At 49.3% G+C, this 16,562-nt stretch overlaps 1 protein-coding gene across 1 annotated transcript in view; it reads left to right on the plus strand.

The window, feature by feature from the left end:
- The first annotated feature begins 264 nt into the window (after positions 1–264).
- The window catches only part of LOC138836566 (guanylate cyclase D-like), a 30,793-nt gene continuing 14,495 nt past the window's right edge, over positions 265–16,562 (plus strand). Inside the window, exons 1-11 of the mRNA XM_070035345.1 lie at positions 265–319; positions 1,419–2,174; positions 4,690–4,985; positions 6,119–6,473; positions 8,625–8,709; positions 9,333–9,429; positions 9,518–9,646; positions 10,748–10,828; positions 14,666–14,842; positions 15,037–15,193; positions 15,415–15,564. Coding sequence (XP_069891446.1) covers positions 265–319; positions 1,419–2,174; positions 4,690–4,985; positions 6,119–6,473; positions 8,625–8,709; positions 9,333–9,429; positions 9,518–9,646; positions 10,748–10,828; positions 14,666–14,842; positions 15,037–15,193; positions 15,415–15,564 — 2,338 coding nt within the window. The remainder of the gene's footprint in view (positions 320–1,418; positions 2,175–4,689; positions 4,986–6,118; positions 6,474–8,624; positions 8,710–9,332; positions 9,430–9,517; positions 9,647–10,747; positions 10,829–14,665; positions 14,843–15,036; positions 15,194–15,414; positions 15,565–16,562) is intronic.

The raw sequence follows: 16,562 nt of genomic DNA on the forward strand, positions 1-16,562 counted from the left end.
CTCCATGCCTAATTACTGATTGAAAGGGAGCTCACTAACTTTTTGGCTGGGCTGGTGTTGAGCTATAATCTTCCTGATCTTTATCTTCCAAGTACGTGGAATTACAAATGTCATCCACCACTCTCAGCATATTTGTTGACCTAGGGTCTTACCTTTTGCTCCACTGACCTTGAATCACAGTCCTCTCCCCAAATCCCATCTTTGTACGAACTCCATCAGGTTTTGTCCTCTTTGAGCAGGGGTGGAAAGGCCCTTTGTCTGAACATGTCTGTGAGTGAGAGCATGTGCAATGGGAACCCTTTAGTCATGGCTCACCAAAGTACACCTAGTGGGTAGTTACTGTGTCTGAAATGTGTTTAACTTTCCAGGGCCTGTGGGGAGTGGAGTCCAGGGCTGTGGGATGGGGCTGAGCTTGGAGGGAGGAGGCAGAAGAGGCTCAATGGGACTAAGGGAGTTCCATCCACTTTAGAGGCAAATGGAGGAAGACAGGACAGTCACAGGTTGAGAGAAAGAACTTATTAAATACATAAGCATCAGAGACTGGGCCAAGGGCTCATGGTGTCATTTCATAGTCACAATTATGTCACCAATTAGTGTGTGTGTGTGTGTGTGTGTGTGTGTGTGTGTGTGTGTGTGTGTGTGTGTGTGTGTGTTGCTGGTCCTGGGCTTGAACTCAGGGCCTGGGCTCTGTCCCCGAGCTTTTCCTGTTCAAGGCTAGTGTTCTACCACTTGAGCTATAGCTCCACTTCTGGCTGGTGGTTAGTTGGAGATAAGAGTCTTATGGAGGGCTAGGAAGGTGGCTCAGTGGTAGAGTGCTTGTCTTGCATGTATGAGGCCCTGGGTTCAATTCCTCAGCATCACATAAGCAAAAAGAAAAAAAGCCGGACGTGGCGCTGTGGCTCAAGTGGTAGAGTGCTAGCCTTGAGCTGAAGAGCTGAGGGACAGCACCCAGGCTCAGAGTTCAAGCCCCACGACTGGACCAAAAAAAAAAAGAGTCTTATGGGTTTTGCTGCCTGGGCTGGCTCTGAACTGCAATCCTCAGATCTCAGCTTCCTAAGCAGCTAGGATTATAGGTGTACTCCATCAGTGCCCTGTTCCTCAGGAAGTTTTTATTGCACATGTTTTACAGAGAGGAACAGAAGGTCAGGAAGCATCAGCAGTTGGCCTGGGGTCCCATGGGTGGGAAACAGGGAGTTGGGTGCTGTTTTCAAAGCCTACTGGAATGGGTGCTATGAGTCTCTGAGCCAGTCCTTGGGAGGATATGAAGCCCCCCCCCCCAAACTAGATGGTGAGTCCTTGGAGATCACGGGTTGATGTCCCTCATTTTACCAATGAGGAGCTGAGGTTTTGTGAAGGGGTGTCTGCCTCACAGTCCTGCAAGATGATAAGCAAACCTTGTCCATAACCCTCTTTCCCAGGGCTGCAGGGGAGCTTGTACCCTGAAGGTTGGAACTGGATTGTGTCTCAGCTGAAGACTGGCCAGTCCTGTCAGAGCCTCTGGGGGTCTACTCATCATCAGAAGACAACCTCTTCCCTACCATTCCTCTCTCTAATGTTTTGGGGTGCCCTCCTGGGAACCAGCTCCCTGCCCTGGCTAGCCTGGGGTACAAGGACCTTCACTCTGGGGGTTCTGGGTCCCTGGGACTGTGATCCCATCTTTGCCCAAGCCCTTCCCAGCATGGCTGCCCAGCTGGCTGTGGAGCAAGTCAACCTGGACCCCTCACTGCTGCCTGGCTTGCGGCTGGCTTCTGTGGTCCTCCCCACGGGCTGTAACACCCCTCATGCTCTGGCCACCTTCCTGGCCCACAAAGAAGCTGTGGCTGCTTTTGTGGGCCCTGTTAATCCTGGTTACTGCCAAGCAGCAGCCCTGCTGGCCCAAGGGTGGGGCAAGACCCTCTTCTCCTGGGCATGCGGGGCTCCAGAGGGAGGGGGTGGACTGGTGCCCACCTTGCCTTCTGCTGCCCATGTGCTGCTGTCTGTCATGAGACACTTTGGCTGGGCTCGCTCGGCTATTGTATCTTCCCAGCAGGACATCTGGGTGGCCACAGCCAGGCAGCTGGCCACAACTTTCAGGACACATGGGCTGCCTGTGGAGCTTGTGACATCTCTGGGACCTGGAGAGCAAGGGGTCACCGATGTCTTAAAGCAGCTCCAAAGTGCGGATGGCCTGAAAAGTAAGTATATTTGAGCTCCTCTCTCCTGTGGGCAGCCCAAAATTCAGATGGCCAGGCTGGGTGAGCCTGGCCAGTTGTGTGGATCACTGCCCCCTTGTGGTCAGCTGCAGAACAGGGCTTCACATGGCTAAGGAAAAGAAGCCTGGCCGAGCAGACAAGACACTATCTTGGTTTTCTTTCAACATTGTCCTAATGGGTTTCTCTCTGAGGGTTCTCCTCAATATTCAAAGCCTGGAGAAGTGGCTGGTGGCCGCTGGCCTACACATCACAGTCACCACCCAGGGCCTCAGCTGAATCTGGGACTCCAGGTTCTGGCCTCTATGGGTCCAGCAAGGTCCCAACAAGGAGTCCCCTGATCTGTCATGGTGCCCTGTTTTCCTGGGTTTGGGGCCCCATGCAATCAAGTGGTCAGGTATAGGAGTGGGGAAAATAAATGGTACCAAGGGACTTGGATGTGGACCTTGCCTTAAGCCAGGTCCAACTGTCCTGGTGCCTAGAGGGAGGGGAAATTGGCTGCCTTATTATGAAGAGCCATGCATTAGTCAGACCTTTCCACCCCCCACCAATACAGAGACTTGAACTCAGGGCCTCATACTCTTGCTTTTTTGCTCAAGGCTGGAACACTACCATTTGAGCCACTCTCACTTCTGGTTGTTTTTTTTGGGGGGTGGGGGTGTGAGGCTGGTTAATTGGAGAGTCTCTCAGTTTTGTCTGCCCTGGTTGGATTCAAATTGGGATCTTCAGATCTCAGATTCTTGAATGGTTTGGAACACAGGCATGAGCCACTGGCACCTGGCTGAGTTAGACTTTTTAATCACAAGTATCTGAGGAAAACAACTTGACAGGAGGAAGATTTAATTTTGACTGAGGGATTCAGCATTTTTAGTCCAAAGTCAGAAGGATCCATTGCTTGGTGTCTGATAGGCAGCTGAACATGTGACAAAGGTCACTTACTTCATCACATAGCAGAGGGGCAGGAGAGACCAGAGACAAGATAAGATAGCCTTGGAAAGCATCCCTAGTGACCTTCTTCCAACCAGGCCCCACCTTCCTCATCTTTCATCAAAGTTGGAATCCTCCATTGGTAGGCTAATAATCCATTGATGGAGTCAGAACCCTTGTGGTCTAATCATTCACAGTGTTTTGTTTGTTTGTTTGTTTGTTTTGTTTTTTTTGCGGGGGTGGAAAACACTTCTCCAAACCATAACAGGCTGTTTCTATCTGCTTAGACCTTGAGCCAGCCAGCCAGCCAGGGCCACAGTTAAGGTTACAAGGTGATGATGAATGAATAAGCAAAATGTTATCAATCATTCTGTGGAATAATATGCAACTGTAAATGGAATGAAGTACTGACATTTCAACAAAGAAGGAAGGACCTGGAAAACTTCAAGTAAAAGAGACCAGACACAAGGGATCATGTATATGAGTACTTTTAGGTGGAATGTGAAGAATAGGAAGAGCCACAGAGACAGACAGTAGATTTGGGGATCTGAGGTTCATGGTTTAGAACTAGCCCAGTGGGCAGGAGAGTCCATGAGGCCCTTATCTCCAATTAAAACAACCAAAAAGCGGAGTTGTAGCTAAGGGAGTAGAGTGCTAAGGGATAGCACCAGGCCCTGAGTTTAAAGTCCACTACCAGCACACACACACACACACACACACACACACACACACACACACACACAATTAAAGGATGGTAATCTAGATTCAACCATGGGTTCAAACTTTGTCTCTACCACCTTAGTGAATATATATATCTTCTGGGGCAACTCCCTAACCTCGTAATGCCTTAGTTTCTCTTTCTGAAAAGGAAAGACCATGACAAATACATTCCTTTCTTTTTCTTTTTCCCTTCTTTCCTTCCTTCCTTCCTTCCTTTTTTTCTTCTTTTTTTTTTTTTTGGCCAGTCTTGGGACTTGAACTCAAGGCATAGACCCTGTCTCTGAGCTTCTTTTTACTCAAGGCTAGCACTCTATCACTTGAGCCACAGTACCACTTCTGGCTTTTTTCTGAGTAGTTTATTGGAGATAAAAAGTCTCACAGATTTTCCTGCCTGGGTTGGCTTCAAACTGAGATCCTCAGATCTTAGCCTCTACAGTAGCTAGGATTATAGGCGTGAGCCATTGGTGTCCGGCTTACAAATACTTTTCTTAGTGCTGTTGTAACACTAAATATTAGCAATGGCCATGGTCAATGGGTTAAGGCAAGTGGGAGTTGGACAACAGTTTTGGATGGTCATGTTGGGAGGGGAATGGTAGGTAGGCCAAGCCCATCCTTGGCTGGAGGGGAGAGGGTGTCACTAGATTGAAGCCAAGATTCAGTGGCCTGTCACAGCAAATAGATTCAGAATAAATTCTACAATTATCCAAATGGCCGGAGGAGGTAGGGCAGGGGTGTGGGGTGGTTATGGCCACAGAGTTCTGAACAGTTCTTCAGGGCCACAGGACTCTGGGCTTCAGATTTGTCCTCAATGGGGCTGGGCCTGCAAAGGTAACCCCACCTTTTCCACCCCCAGTTGTGGTGCTTTGTATGCATTCAGCGCTGCTGGGAGGCTCCGAGCAGAGAGCCCTGCTGAGCCACGCATGGGCTCAGGGCTTGGTGGACGGGAGGCTGGTCTTCCTGCCCTATGACACGCTGCACTTTGCACTGCCCTACCGAAACCGCTCCTATCCCGCCCTGGGTGACAGCCAGGCCCTGCGGGAGGCTTATGATGCCGTGCTCACTATCAGCCTGGAGTCCAGCCCTGAAGACAAGGCCTTTGCCACCACCAAGGCAGGGGCAGACGCAGCTGCCCACCTGGAGCTTAGCCAGGTAAATGTGTCAGAGTCTCAGATGCCACGGAGGGGGGGGCCCTGTGCAGGTGTGTGTCTCAGCTGCTTCAGGTCTTTCCTGGCTAGGGATCAATCTACAGTGGGTACAAGTGTCTGCTGCCTAGCCCCTCAGTGTAGTCGGTCAGTCACTCACTCAGTCTGTCTGTCCATCCATCTGTCTGTCTGTCTGTCCATCTGTCTGTCTGTCCATTTGTCTGTCTGTCATATTCTTCGCCTTCTGGCCAGTTTTCTTGTGCCTCATTTGCATTTATCCACCCAGCATTCCAGTTCCTTCCCTCATTGCTGGTCCTACTGCTCTTTCTGTTGCAACATCCCTCCTCTGCCAGTTAGCACCTCTCTAGCAAGTTGTGAAGGTCAGAAGAAAGTGTTAGGAATGTGTTGGGGTGGGATGGGGAGGGAGATTTTTCTGGTTTTGGTTGTAACTTCAAAGAGCACTCACTGTGGAGGATGTGGCTGCTAGCTTGGTGTAGACTCTAGGACTCAGCTTTACTCCCGTATCTCCAGTATCTCTGGGGATGTCTGCTTCTTAGTGATAATAAGACAGCAGTGGCTGAAAGTGGAGACAGGAGTATGGATGCTGACAAATTCATCAGCCATTTATCTAAGAAAATGTAGCTTGAGTTTCTCACATGCCATTAGTTCAGGGATCAAGGACCCTGAGATAAACAAGTCAAACGTGACCTTCAAGGAGCTTCTTTCTGTTGGATAGACACAGAAAACAAGTAACAAGACAACCAAGTTCAAATAGTGGCAGTGCCACTATCTGCCAAGAAAGTAGAAGAGGATCAAGTAACAAGAGGCCAGGATGGGGTATGCAGCCTCATGAGGCAGAATAGGCCAGGCAGCATTGACCCAATCCCTGAGTGACCAGGATGCTTCCTAATGAAGAGTAGTGAGGTAGAATTTGCTAGAACAAGGGCTTTAGAAAGTTTCAGCATTAGTGGTGGTCATGGTGGTGATCGCTGTAGAGACTGTGAAGTTGCTAAATGAAGCCTGGGGCAATGTATGTCAGAAGAGAGAATGATAAATCTCAGCAACTGCTATTGACATGGAGACTGGAACCCAGCGATGTCTGGGATCCTGTACCATGAGTTATGGAATTCTCTTCCATAGGTGTCCCCACTCTTTGGAACCATCTATGATGCTGTTGTCCTGCTGGCTCATGTCTTGAACCACTCTGAGAGCCATGGAACCTGGCTCTCAGGAGCTTTCATCGGGGATCACGTAGGAGCTCTTGAGGTGGCTGGGTTTGGCCAGAGGATCCGGACAGATGAGAAGGGCAGGAGGCTAGCCCACTATGTAATCCTGGACACAGATGGTCAAGGGAACCAGCTGGTCCCCACCCATCTTCTGGACACAGGCACATGGCAAGTACAGCCCCTGAGCAGAACCATACACTTCCCAGGAGGAGTCCCTCCAGCCCAGGATTCCAGCTGCTGGTTCGATCACAAGACACTGTGCATGAGAGGTAACCTATCATTCATTCTATCCTCCCTTTGCTATCCTGCCATCCATTTATTTACCCTTCCATCTCCTCATCTACACACAGCCACCCATCTGTCCATCCATCCATCCATCCTTTCATTCATCTACCATCAATCCATTCACCCATCCATCCTTTTACTCATCTACTGTCAATTGTTTAACCCTACTTACCATCTATCCAACCATTCACCCACCCATCTATCTATTCATCTGTCTATATCTACCACCTCATTACAGTTCTGCTTATGGACAGTCTTATGTGGGTATTGGGAACAGGTGCAAAGAAGGGGCCTGACTATGAGAAAACAGAACCAACAGGTAGGATGCTTCAGATGAGCAGGGCTCAAGCATTTACAGAGACATTCTTGTCGTTCGGGCCTTCTAAAATACATGATAGCCTTCTGATGAGCTCATTATCCACCTGGCCACCATAGGAGAACCACAGAAAGGGTTAATGACTTGCCCAAAGTCACAGAGGGAGCCAGTGGCGGAGCTCTTGCTGAGCTAAAGTCTGCTGGGGCCAAGCACAAGCTTTTGTTTTTCCTCATGACCACTGGGGAGTATGAGATCAGAATGGTGTGATACCATTCTGACTCCTGCAATTCATCCATCTCCAGGTGTCATCTACTGCTGTCCAGGTACCTAGATAGATAGGAAAGTGCATGCAGATGTATATGAACAGGTGTCTCCCCCCCCCCATGAACAGGTGTCTCCCCCCCCCCGTACCCCTCTCCCATCCTGTACCACCCCTCCCCCCCCCCCCCCGCCTTTCCTAATGTACATCCAGTCATCCAGTCAACCTTCTGCCACTAGGGGGAAGCTCAGGTTTGACCAGGCTTGTGTGTATCACTGCCCTGCTGAACCTTCTACCCTGGCCTCTCAGCCTGCTCTCTCAGCATCTCCAAGGCCATGGCTACTCCTGCATCTCTCTGAACACATGCCACCTTGCCCTTGGCTTTGCACTTTGTCTCATTGGGCTGCTCTTCCCCTCCCTCCACCCTCTCAAACCTTGCTTTGTCCTTCAAGACCAGCTCTGTGATTAAGTTGGGGCTCCATCCTTGGTGGTCACACAGAGTTTCTAGAGTGTGTGCTGTGCTGAGCAGGGCCACAGCTATCTGCCTCTTAGACTTGAAGTGAGCTCGAAGAAGTCTCTGTAGACAGGTCACAAAGCCTCCGCTTGTTTTTGTTTTTGTTTTTTCCTGCCTAGGTATTTGTTCAGTACCAGAGTATAGAAGAGAATGGAATAGTATCTCTCCATCCTTATGGGCTAGTGTGTGTGTGTGTGTGTGTGTGTGTGTGTGTGTGTGTGTGTGTGTGTGTGTGTGTATGTGTGTGTGTGTCCTGATACTAGGGCTTGAAGTCAAGGTCTCACAATCTCACTGGACTTCCTTGCTTATGGCTGATTCTCAACCACTTGATTTGTGCCTCCAGACCAGCTTTTGGCAGGTTAATAGTAGATGTATTCTATCGAACTCTTCTCCCTTGGGTGGTTTGGAACTGTGATCCTCCAGGTCTCAGCCTCCTGAGTAGCTAGATTACAGGTGTGAGCCACTAGTGCTTGTAACTTATATTCTTGAAGACCAACTCAGATCCCACCTCTGAGGTCATCAGACTGTGGCACAGCAAAGGACAGCATACAATGTGATCAGAAACTCATAGCAAGAATCACAGAGCCCAGAGGGAACCCTTACCAACTCTACCTTCATTTGGCATGTCTCACAGATGTCACCCACTCCCAAGCATTACACAATTCATTCAGCAGACCAGTCAGCAAACACTTTACAAACTTCATGCTAAGCACTGAGGAGACACAGGCAGATAAATCTCAGCTCACCACCTGCACCTCTAATGGAACTCACGGATAGAAGAAGACAGAAGGGTAAAGGCAAGGGGACTGGACAAGACTCTTGGAGGATTACCCAGGGGTGGGTAATCCTGGGCAGGAGTCTAGCCTGGCAATTTGATTCCCTCAGTGGTCCAATGATGGCCATGTGGATTCTAACTCAGACTCTAAACTCAGAATGAATTTAATTGATTGGGAGACCGGAGAACAGGGGCTTTGGGGACATGCTTAGGATGGTGGCTCAGCCCTGCTGCGGACTGCTCTGACTCCCATTGTCCCTGCTTCCTACAGGTACGCAGCTCCTGGGCAGCCTCTTCACTGTGGCGCTGGTCTGTGTCCTGGTGCTGGTTGGCGGGCTCCTCGCTTACTTCATCAGGTGAGACTGTCTGCAGAGCCTGCTCTGGCGTTCTGGGCCTCTGCTCTACAGGGTCTCCCTCAGCAATCTGCAGGGACCATCTCAAAATCTACCTCCTGGACCTCAGGGTCTGTATACTCCTTTCCATCCTGGTGGTGATCAGAATGCATTGAAGCCCCAGCTGCTTCCTGAGAAGGTCTGTGGGAGACCCAAGGCAGAATCAGGAGATGCGGGCTGAGGCTCTATCCTTTGAGTGTCAGACCCCTACACCTATACAATGAGGGATTGTTCAAGACCATCCACACAGGCCCTGAAGCTTCCAGAACAATTCTCCCTGGGACAGGGATTCCTCTGTGCTTTGAATCCAGATGTTCCCCAATTCTTCGTGGCTATCCCATGAGGCCTTGGGAACAACAAGCCTAATGATCAAGTGTTCCAGGCCAGGGAAGCTGCAGACTTGAAGCTGAGGCTGAAGGACCCATGGGCACAGTGCTCCGTGTCTTCCCAGACCATCTGAGACTGTGAAAATTAGCAATGAGAAGGAAAGCAAGTAGGAGAGGGCTGTAAGTTACAGGCAGCTCTGGGGACTGGGCTGGGCTGGAGGAGAACTTTGCAACCCTCTCCCATTGTCCTCTTACCTGCAGATTGGGTATCCAGCAGCTGTGGTTGATTCGGGGCTCCCAGCAGATCCTGCTGACAGCCCAGGAGCTCACCTTTCTCCATCAGCCCTGGAGCCGAAGGGTGAGTAGGCAAGGCAGGGCTGGATGGGCTGGCAATGGAAGACACCAGGTCTAGGCTCTTGACCCCATCTGACGCACCTCTCCAACAGAGGCTGCATGTGGACAGTGGAAGTGAATCCCAAAGTGCAGCAGAAGGTGAAATCCTGAGATTGATGGTCCAAGGGTCAGCAAGGAGTCCACCAGTGCCCCCAGAACCTACCAGTGTGGCCCTGTACCAGGTGAGAGCCTCTGCCACCCCTCAGACTATGCTTGGGGAACAGTAGTCACTTTCCTGTCTCAGAGGGAGAAAACGGCCTCCTGCCTAGGAGCAGGGGCTTTCCTGGGCCCCATGCAAGTTGAGGAAGGGTGGGTAATGGGAGTCAGAGCTCCCAGCTCCATTGGGAGAGGTTCACAGTTTGACCTGGGGAAACAACCAGTTCTTGTTGCTTGAGGCCTGGGTATTGCGTGGTTCATCTTCCTCTGCCTGCTCACGCCTAAGAGATCCCTGGTCCCTGAGGCCCCAGCGGGAGGGGCAGCATCCAGCCCTGCACAGCCTCCAGACAGAAGCTGGCCTCTTGCAAAGATGGAGGTGAGACCAGCACAACCTTAAGTCTGTGGAAAACAAAGCGCTTTCTTACATGCTATCAGTGGCAAGTTCTAGCTCACGATTTCCCTGCTGCTATGGGTCTCATGTTCTGTGACTTCCATGGGTGATGTACTGAGCTAATTGTTTCTATGAGAATCAACAAGAGACTCACCCACCTTGTCTGTCCCAGAGGAATTTCTTAATTTCCCCCCAATGCTGAAAAGCAGCTTTAATGATGCACAGAGCATGTTTTATTTGCTTTTGTGCGTTAGCCCATATGCTGCAGGTGAGGCCAAGGCACCAATCCACCAGAGAGATGGAAGGAAAGGGCTGAGCCTGTAGTTAGCCCAGGGCCTCCTTCCCTTACTCCCCTTCTAGAGTCCTAGGGCGAAGAGCCTGCCCACACCCCCACCAACCTCACAGGCTTGGGAGTGTCCTGGGGCCTGCAAGAGTAAGCTGACCTCACACTAGGGAAACTATGCTTCTTAGAGACTACGCCATCAGCCCTCAGCATGTAGGGGAAATGTTGCCTTTCTCACTGTGCAGATTTGGATCTTGAGATTCAGAGATCAGAAGTCACTGTCCCAGGTTATAGGGTTGAAGAAGGTAGAGTTAGGATTTGAACTTGGGTTCCACCAGCCATTGAGCTGACTCTATAGGCTTGGAACACAGAAACTGAGTCACATAGAAGTGGGAAGAATTTCTCCAAGGCTGGGGATCAGCAGTAGGTAAACTCTTATTCTTTCTCAAATAGGGAGACTGGGTGTGGTTGAAGAAGTTGGAAATGGGTACAATCCCTGAGCTGCGCCCAAGTTCCCTCAGCCTCCTGAAAAAGGTAGGTATGGGGAAGGCATGGAGGGGCTGGGATGAGGCGCTGCTGGGAAAATCCTTCCTGGTCTGGATTGACCCCTACTCCATGAGGAAGGTCTGGCCTTAGAGGGGGAGCCATTTTCCTGTGATCACTGCCAGCAGCTCTGCCATCTCACAACCAGCTTCCCTAAAGCCATGTCATCCTCCCAGCATGAGCTGGGCCTGGCAGTAGCATCATATAGCACTTCAGTATCACCAAGTAACTTCAGCCAGCACCTTCCCCACACCTACCTATCCATGTGTCTATCTGCTGTCTACTGGGCATCATTTATATGCCAGGCAGTGCTCTGAGTTTTATAGGAAAGAAGTTCTTTCGCTAGGGGAACTTTTGGTGACTTGTCATCAATAACCATGCACGCGCGCGCGCGCACACACACACACACACACACACACACACACACACACACACACACACACACACACACCTTCACCTGAGACTGTCACCAACTGAACAGCACTATGGGATGAAGGACAGAGGACAGGAAGATCCTAGAAGGAATCCTTTTTGCATAGAACACCTGTGTGTGTAATGGAGCCAGTAGTATGCAGCCTGGGCAAGCTGTGAAGGCAGGGAGCACAGGCTCATAGTATGCCTTCAACAAATGGCGCATCATATTCAACTGTTGCTTTAGTTACTTTTTATTGTCATTTGCAATATCATTATTGTGTGAAGTAAAGAGGTGAAGTGATGAGAGCTAAAGCTAAGCATTTACAGGGGCATCTACAACTAATGTAAGCTTGCTTGCTTGCTTTGTTTTTCTTTCTTTCTTCTTTCTTTCCTTCCTTCCTTCCTTCTTTCTTTCCTTCCTTCCTTCCTTCCTTCCTTCCTTCCTTCCTTCTTTTCTTTCTTTCTTTCTTTCTTTCTTTCTTTCTTTCTTTCTTTCTTTCTTTCTTTCTTTCTTTCTTTCTTTCTTTCTTTCTTTCTTTCTTTCTTTCTTTCTTTCTTTCTTTCTTTCTTTCTTTCTTTCTTTCTTTCTTTCTTTCTTTCTTTCTGTTGGTCATGGGGCTTGAACGCTGGGCCTGGGCACTGTTACTCAGCTCTTTAGCTCAAAGCTAGTGCTCTACCACTTGAGCCACAGTGCCACTTCTGGTTTTCTGGTGATTAACTTGAGATAAGAGTCTCATGGCCTTTCCTGCCCAGGCAGGCTTTGAACCTCGAGCCTCAGATCTCAGCCTCCTGAGTAGCTAGGATTACAAGCATGAGCCATTGATGCCCGGCAGCATTGTTTCTTTTCTTTTTAATGTTTTATTGTAAAAATACTGTACAAAGTGGTTACAGTTACATGAGTAAGGTAATGAGTACATTTTCTATCAAGCATTGTTACCTCCTCCTTTGTTTTTCCCTTACCATCCTTTTCCTCCTCACCTCCCCAACTCCTCCCCCCCCCCACCGCCAAATTGTAAAGTTCATTTTCAACATAGTATCTTGTACACCTCATTGTTTCTTAAAAGAGGTAGGTCCTGTGGTTCACACCTATCATCCTAGCTACTCAGATGATATAAATAGGAGGATCATAGTCCAGACTGGCCTAGGCAAAATATCTAAAGAGAAAAGGACTTGGATTGTGCCTTAAGTGGTAGAAAGCCTACCTAGCAAGTATGAGCCCTGGGTTTAAACCTCAGTAATTCTATAAAACAAACAAACAAATATAAAAGGTCCTGTATGTGGTCAGAGAAATTTGAAGACTACTTGGAATAGCTGTAGAACTACTTAGCACCTTTACTGTGCTGGTTTGCTTTGATTACTGCTTTGTAACAACATACCTCAAAATGCAGTGATTTAAACCAATGCTCAGTTTATCACTTACACATTTGTGGTGAGAAATTTCATCAGTGCTCAGCTGACCAATTACTCAGTGGTAGTTAGCTGGTAAATTATGGCCATTGGCCAAATCTGTCTTACTGCCTGCTTTTATTTATTTTTAGTTTTAGTTTTTTGTCGGTCGTGGGGCTTGAGCTCTGGGCTTGGGTGCTGTCCCTGTGCTCTTCAGCTCAAGGTGAGTGCTCTACTGCTTGAGCCACAGCACCACTTCCAACTGCCTGCTTTTAATAAATAAAGTTTTATTGGTACACAGCCATGCTATTTCCTTTATACATTGCCCATGGTTGATTTTGTGTTACAATATTCAAGGTGAAGACTTGTGATGGAGATGTGTAAAGCCTAAATGATTTGCTATCTGTATCTGAAAACTTTATTGATTCTTTGTCCAGAGAACCTAAATAATGACTTTCCTCACATTTGGTGTCTTGGCAAGGCAGTTGGAAAACTGGGCCCTATAGAACTCTATTTAGTAGGCTCAGGACCTCTCCATGGTATTTCTGTGTGGTGATTCTAGGTAGAAAGACTTCTTACCTGATGGCTCATTGCTCCAACAGAGCATTCCAAGAGACAGGAAAAGGCAGCTGCTGGTCTCCTAAGTCTGAATACACAAGGCCACTCCCACTGTATTTAGTCACAGCAGTCCCAGAGGCCCTCATGTTCAAGGAGAAGGAAGAGTTCTCCTCTTGGTGGCAGGAATGTCAAAGGACCTGAGGCCATTCTTAACTCTGCACAAGTATTAAAGTGCTCATGGTCTTTAAGGGAAGGGGAAGGGTGTTTGAAGCTCTCTCCACTTCATTGGATATGCCAGATGAGGAAGGCTCTGTCCTACTTTGGACAACACCAATGTTCCTGTTTGAGTTTGAGCTTTCTGGCATGCTCATCAGCCAGTGGAGAGTCTATTCTACTAATGCCAGATCCCTCCCGCTCCTCTTCCTCTCTTTACAATCAGTCTCTGGGGAGATAATGTAAAGTATGGAAATAAAGAGAATGTAAATTTTTAGGTCAGTGGTGTTACTTAGCTTGTGAAATGGGACAGAACCTGATTTTGTGGATGCAGCCCATCCACTATCCACTTTTGGTTTACTCACTACCATCCATCTTCCCACTCAACCATCCATCCATCTGCCCACACCCACTTACCCATTCATCCTTCCACCTACCACCTATCCCCCTACCACTCATCTATCCATCTTCTCACTCATCCTCTGTTCATTATCCCAGCAATCCACCACCCAGCCAACCATCCATCCATCCATCCATCCATCCATCTACCTACAATTTATCCACCCACCACCCATCCATCTATCTTTCTACTCATCCATCTATTCATCACCTATCTATCCACCCATCCAACCCTTCCATCAGTCTGATGGATACATGGATATATGAATGGAGGATAGGTGAGCACATAGATGAATAAATGGTGGGTGGGTCAATGAAAGGTTGGATGGATGAACTGACATTACATGGACAGGAGAATGAGTACATACATGAATAGATGGATGGATGGTGGTATATTGATTGATGGATGAACAGAGGGATGAGTGGAAAATGGATGAGTGGTAGGTGGATGGATGGATAGTTGAATGGATGGATGAGTAAGTGGGAAGATGGAAGGGTTGGATGGGTGATGAATGGATGGATGAGTAGAAAGATAGATGGATGGGTGGTGGGTGGATGAATGGTAGGTAGATGGGTGGATGGGTGAGTGGTGGATTGATGGGTTGATGAACAGAGGGATCAGTGAGAAGATGGATAGATAGGTGGTAGGGGGATAGGTGGTAGGTGGATGGATGAATGGGTAGGTGAGTGGTGGGCAGATGGATGGATGGGGAGATCCTCCCACCCACACACCACTTATCTACCCATCTACCTATTTCTGAGGCTCTTCTGTGATGATTGCTAGTCTAAATGTAGATTAGTAGGACTGACCTTGGAAAGGGGTCCTGGGTGCTGCTAAAGTGTCCATTGCCCCAGCAGATGCGGGAGATGCGGCATGAGAACGTTGCCACCTGCCTGGGCTTCTTTGTGGCCCCTGGGGTCAATGCTCTGGTGCTAGAGCACTGTACCCGGGGCAGCCTGGAGGACTTGCTGAGGAACGAGGCCCTGCGGCTGGACTGGACCTTCAAGGCATCTCTGTTGCTGGATTTGATCCAAGTGAGGAGCCTCCCGTGGAGCTGAGGGGTGATGGGTGGGACAGGGAGGAGAGATACGCTCAGCTTTTCCACTCTCTAATTGAAATATGAACAGCAAAAGAGGAAGTGAGGCAGAAAGGCCTTTGATGCCTGTGGGAATCCTGTGCTCCTTCTCACAGATCACAGATCCAACAGTCCCCCTCTATGTCCACCCAGGGCATGCGGTATCTGCATCATCGACATTTCCCCCACGGCCGTCTCAAGTCTCGGAACTGTGTGGTGGATGGACGTTTCGTGCTCAAGGTCACTGACCACGGTTACGCAGCACTCCTAGAGGCTCAGCGGTCTCCCTACCCCCAGCCAGCTCCAGAAGGTCAGCTTGGGGTGCTCAAGGGGCTGCCAGTTGGTTCTGAAGCCTCTGTTTAAACTGGTGTTTGTGAAACAGGGGATGAGGGACAGATCTTCAGTATGGTACTGTGAGCTTGAGCGGATGGCTTTTCTGCTCGGGAAGATCCTCAGGCCAAGGGAGAAGATGCCCCTCGGTCTCCTCAGGTACAGAGTGTGATGCAGCGTGGCTTTGCCCTGTGATTGCAGAGCTTCTGTGGACGGCTCCTGAGCTGCTGCGGGGGCCCGGGGGGCCTGGGCAAGGCACCCTCAAAGGGGATGTGTTCAGCATGGGCATTATCCTGCAGGAGGTGCTGACTCGAGGCCCACCCTACAGCTCCTCAGGGCTCTCAGCGGAAGGTACAGTGTCCTTGTCCCCCTGCTTGTCCTATCCCTGGCTGGAGTCTCCAAGTAGCTGGGGAGCTCTGTAACAACCATTCAACCTGGGCCTGAAAAGAACCATAAGTAAACTTTGTGGGACATCAGCCAAAGGTCAGCTCTGATTTACCTAAAGATGGTGAGTAAAGCCCTTTTAGCTCTAAGCCTCAGTTTCCTCATCTGTAAAATAGGGAGCACAATGCCTGCCTTGTAGAGTGACTGTGTGCACATCTTTTTTACTTGAGACAAAGAACCTGGCAAAGTCCCTTTATTGTTTACAAACATCATTCTGGGTAGTTTTAAGAGTGGAATAACGGGGAATCCCCTGATGATAGTTCGAGATCTGGGTGCATAGGGTCCTTTGTAGCTTCTAAAGCATGTTCTTATGCTGTACTCCTCCCTCCCCAGCCCCAGAAGGTGGGAGCCACCTCTTTCAGAGATGAGTTAACTGCATGAGAGGCAGGGAGTTCCCAGGAGGGAGGGGGCTAGGATCTGGACTGAGGTCCTCTCTTTCCAGCTTGGTGTTCTTAACCTAAAATTCCTTGAAACCATCCTGGCTCACTTCATCCCAGAGCCCACCAGGTCCACAGGGCTGAGTGAGCAGCTCCAATGAAGGGCAAAGATGTGGATCAAGTCCCTGGCCGGGGCTCCCCATAGCAGGGGGATACTCACACATCAGGATCCGTTTTAATGTCAAAAAGTCCAGAGTCTTAGATGCTACTATTCAACTTCTCCTGTTCATGGATGACAGAAATCTCAATGACACTTTGAAATGGATTTGTACTTTATTTGTCCCAAACTATCTGGCTGGTTTGGGGGGTAGGGATAGCTGTAGGCATGTGGGCGATGTTAAGAGAGTCCATCTGCATGCTCTTCATTTTGAGTACATGCAGCTTCCCTGAGCCTGGGGCCTATGGCCGGGGGGTCTGACGCCTGCAGGCCTTGGACACCCTGGGCAAGCTGGCTGAAAATGAGGCCCA

Source organism: Dipodomys merriami, unplaced genomic scaffold (assembly GCF_024711535.1).
Source record: "Dipodomys merriami isolate MVZ:Mamm:240054 unplaced genomic scaffold, mDipMer1.0.p SCAF_25, whole genome shotgun sequence".
NCBI lineage: Eukaryota > Metazoa > Chordata > Mammalia > Rodentia > Heteromyidae > Dipodomys > Dipodomys merriami.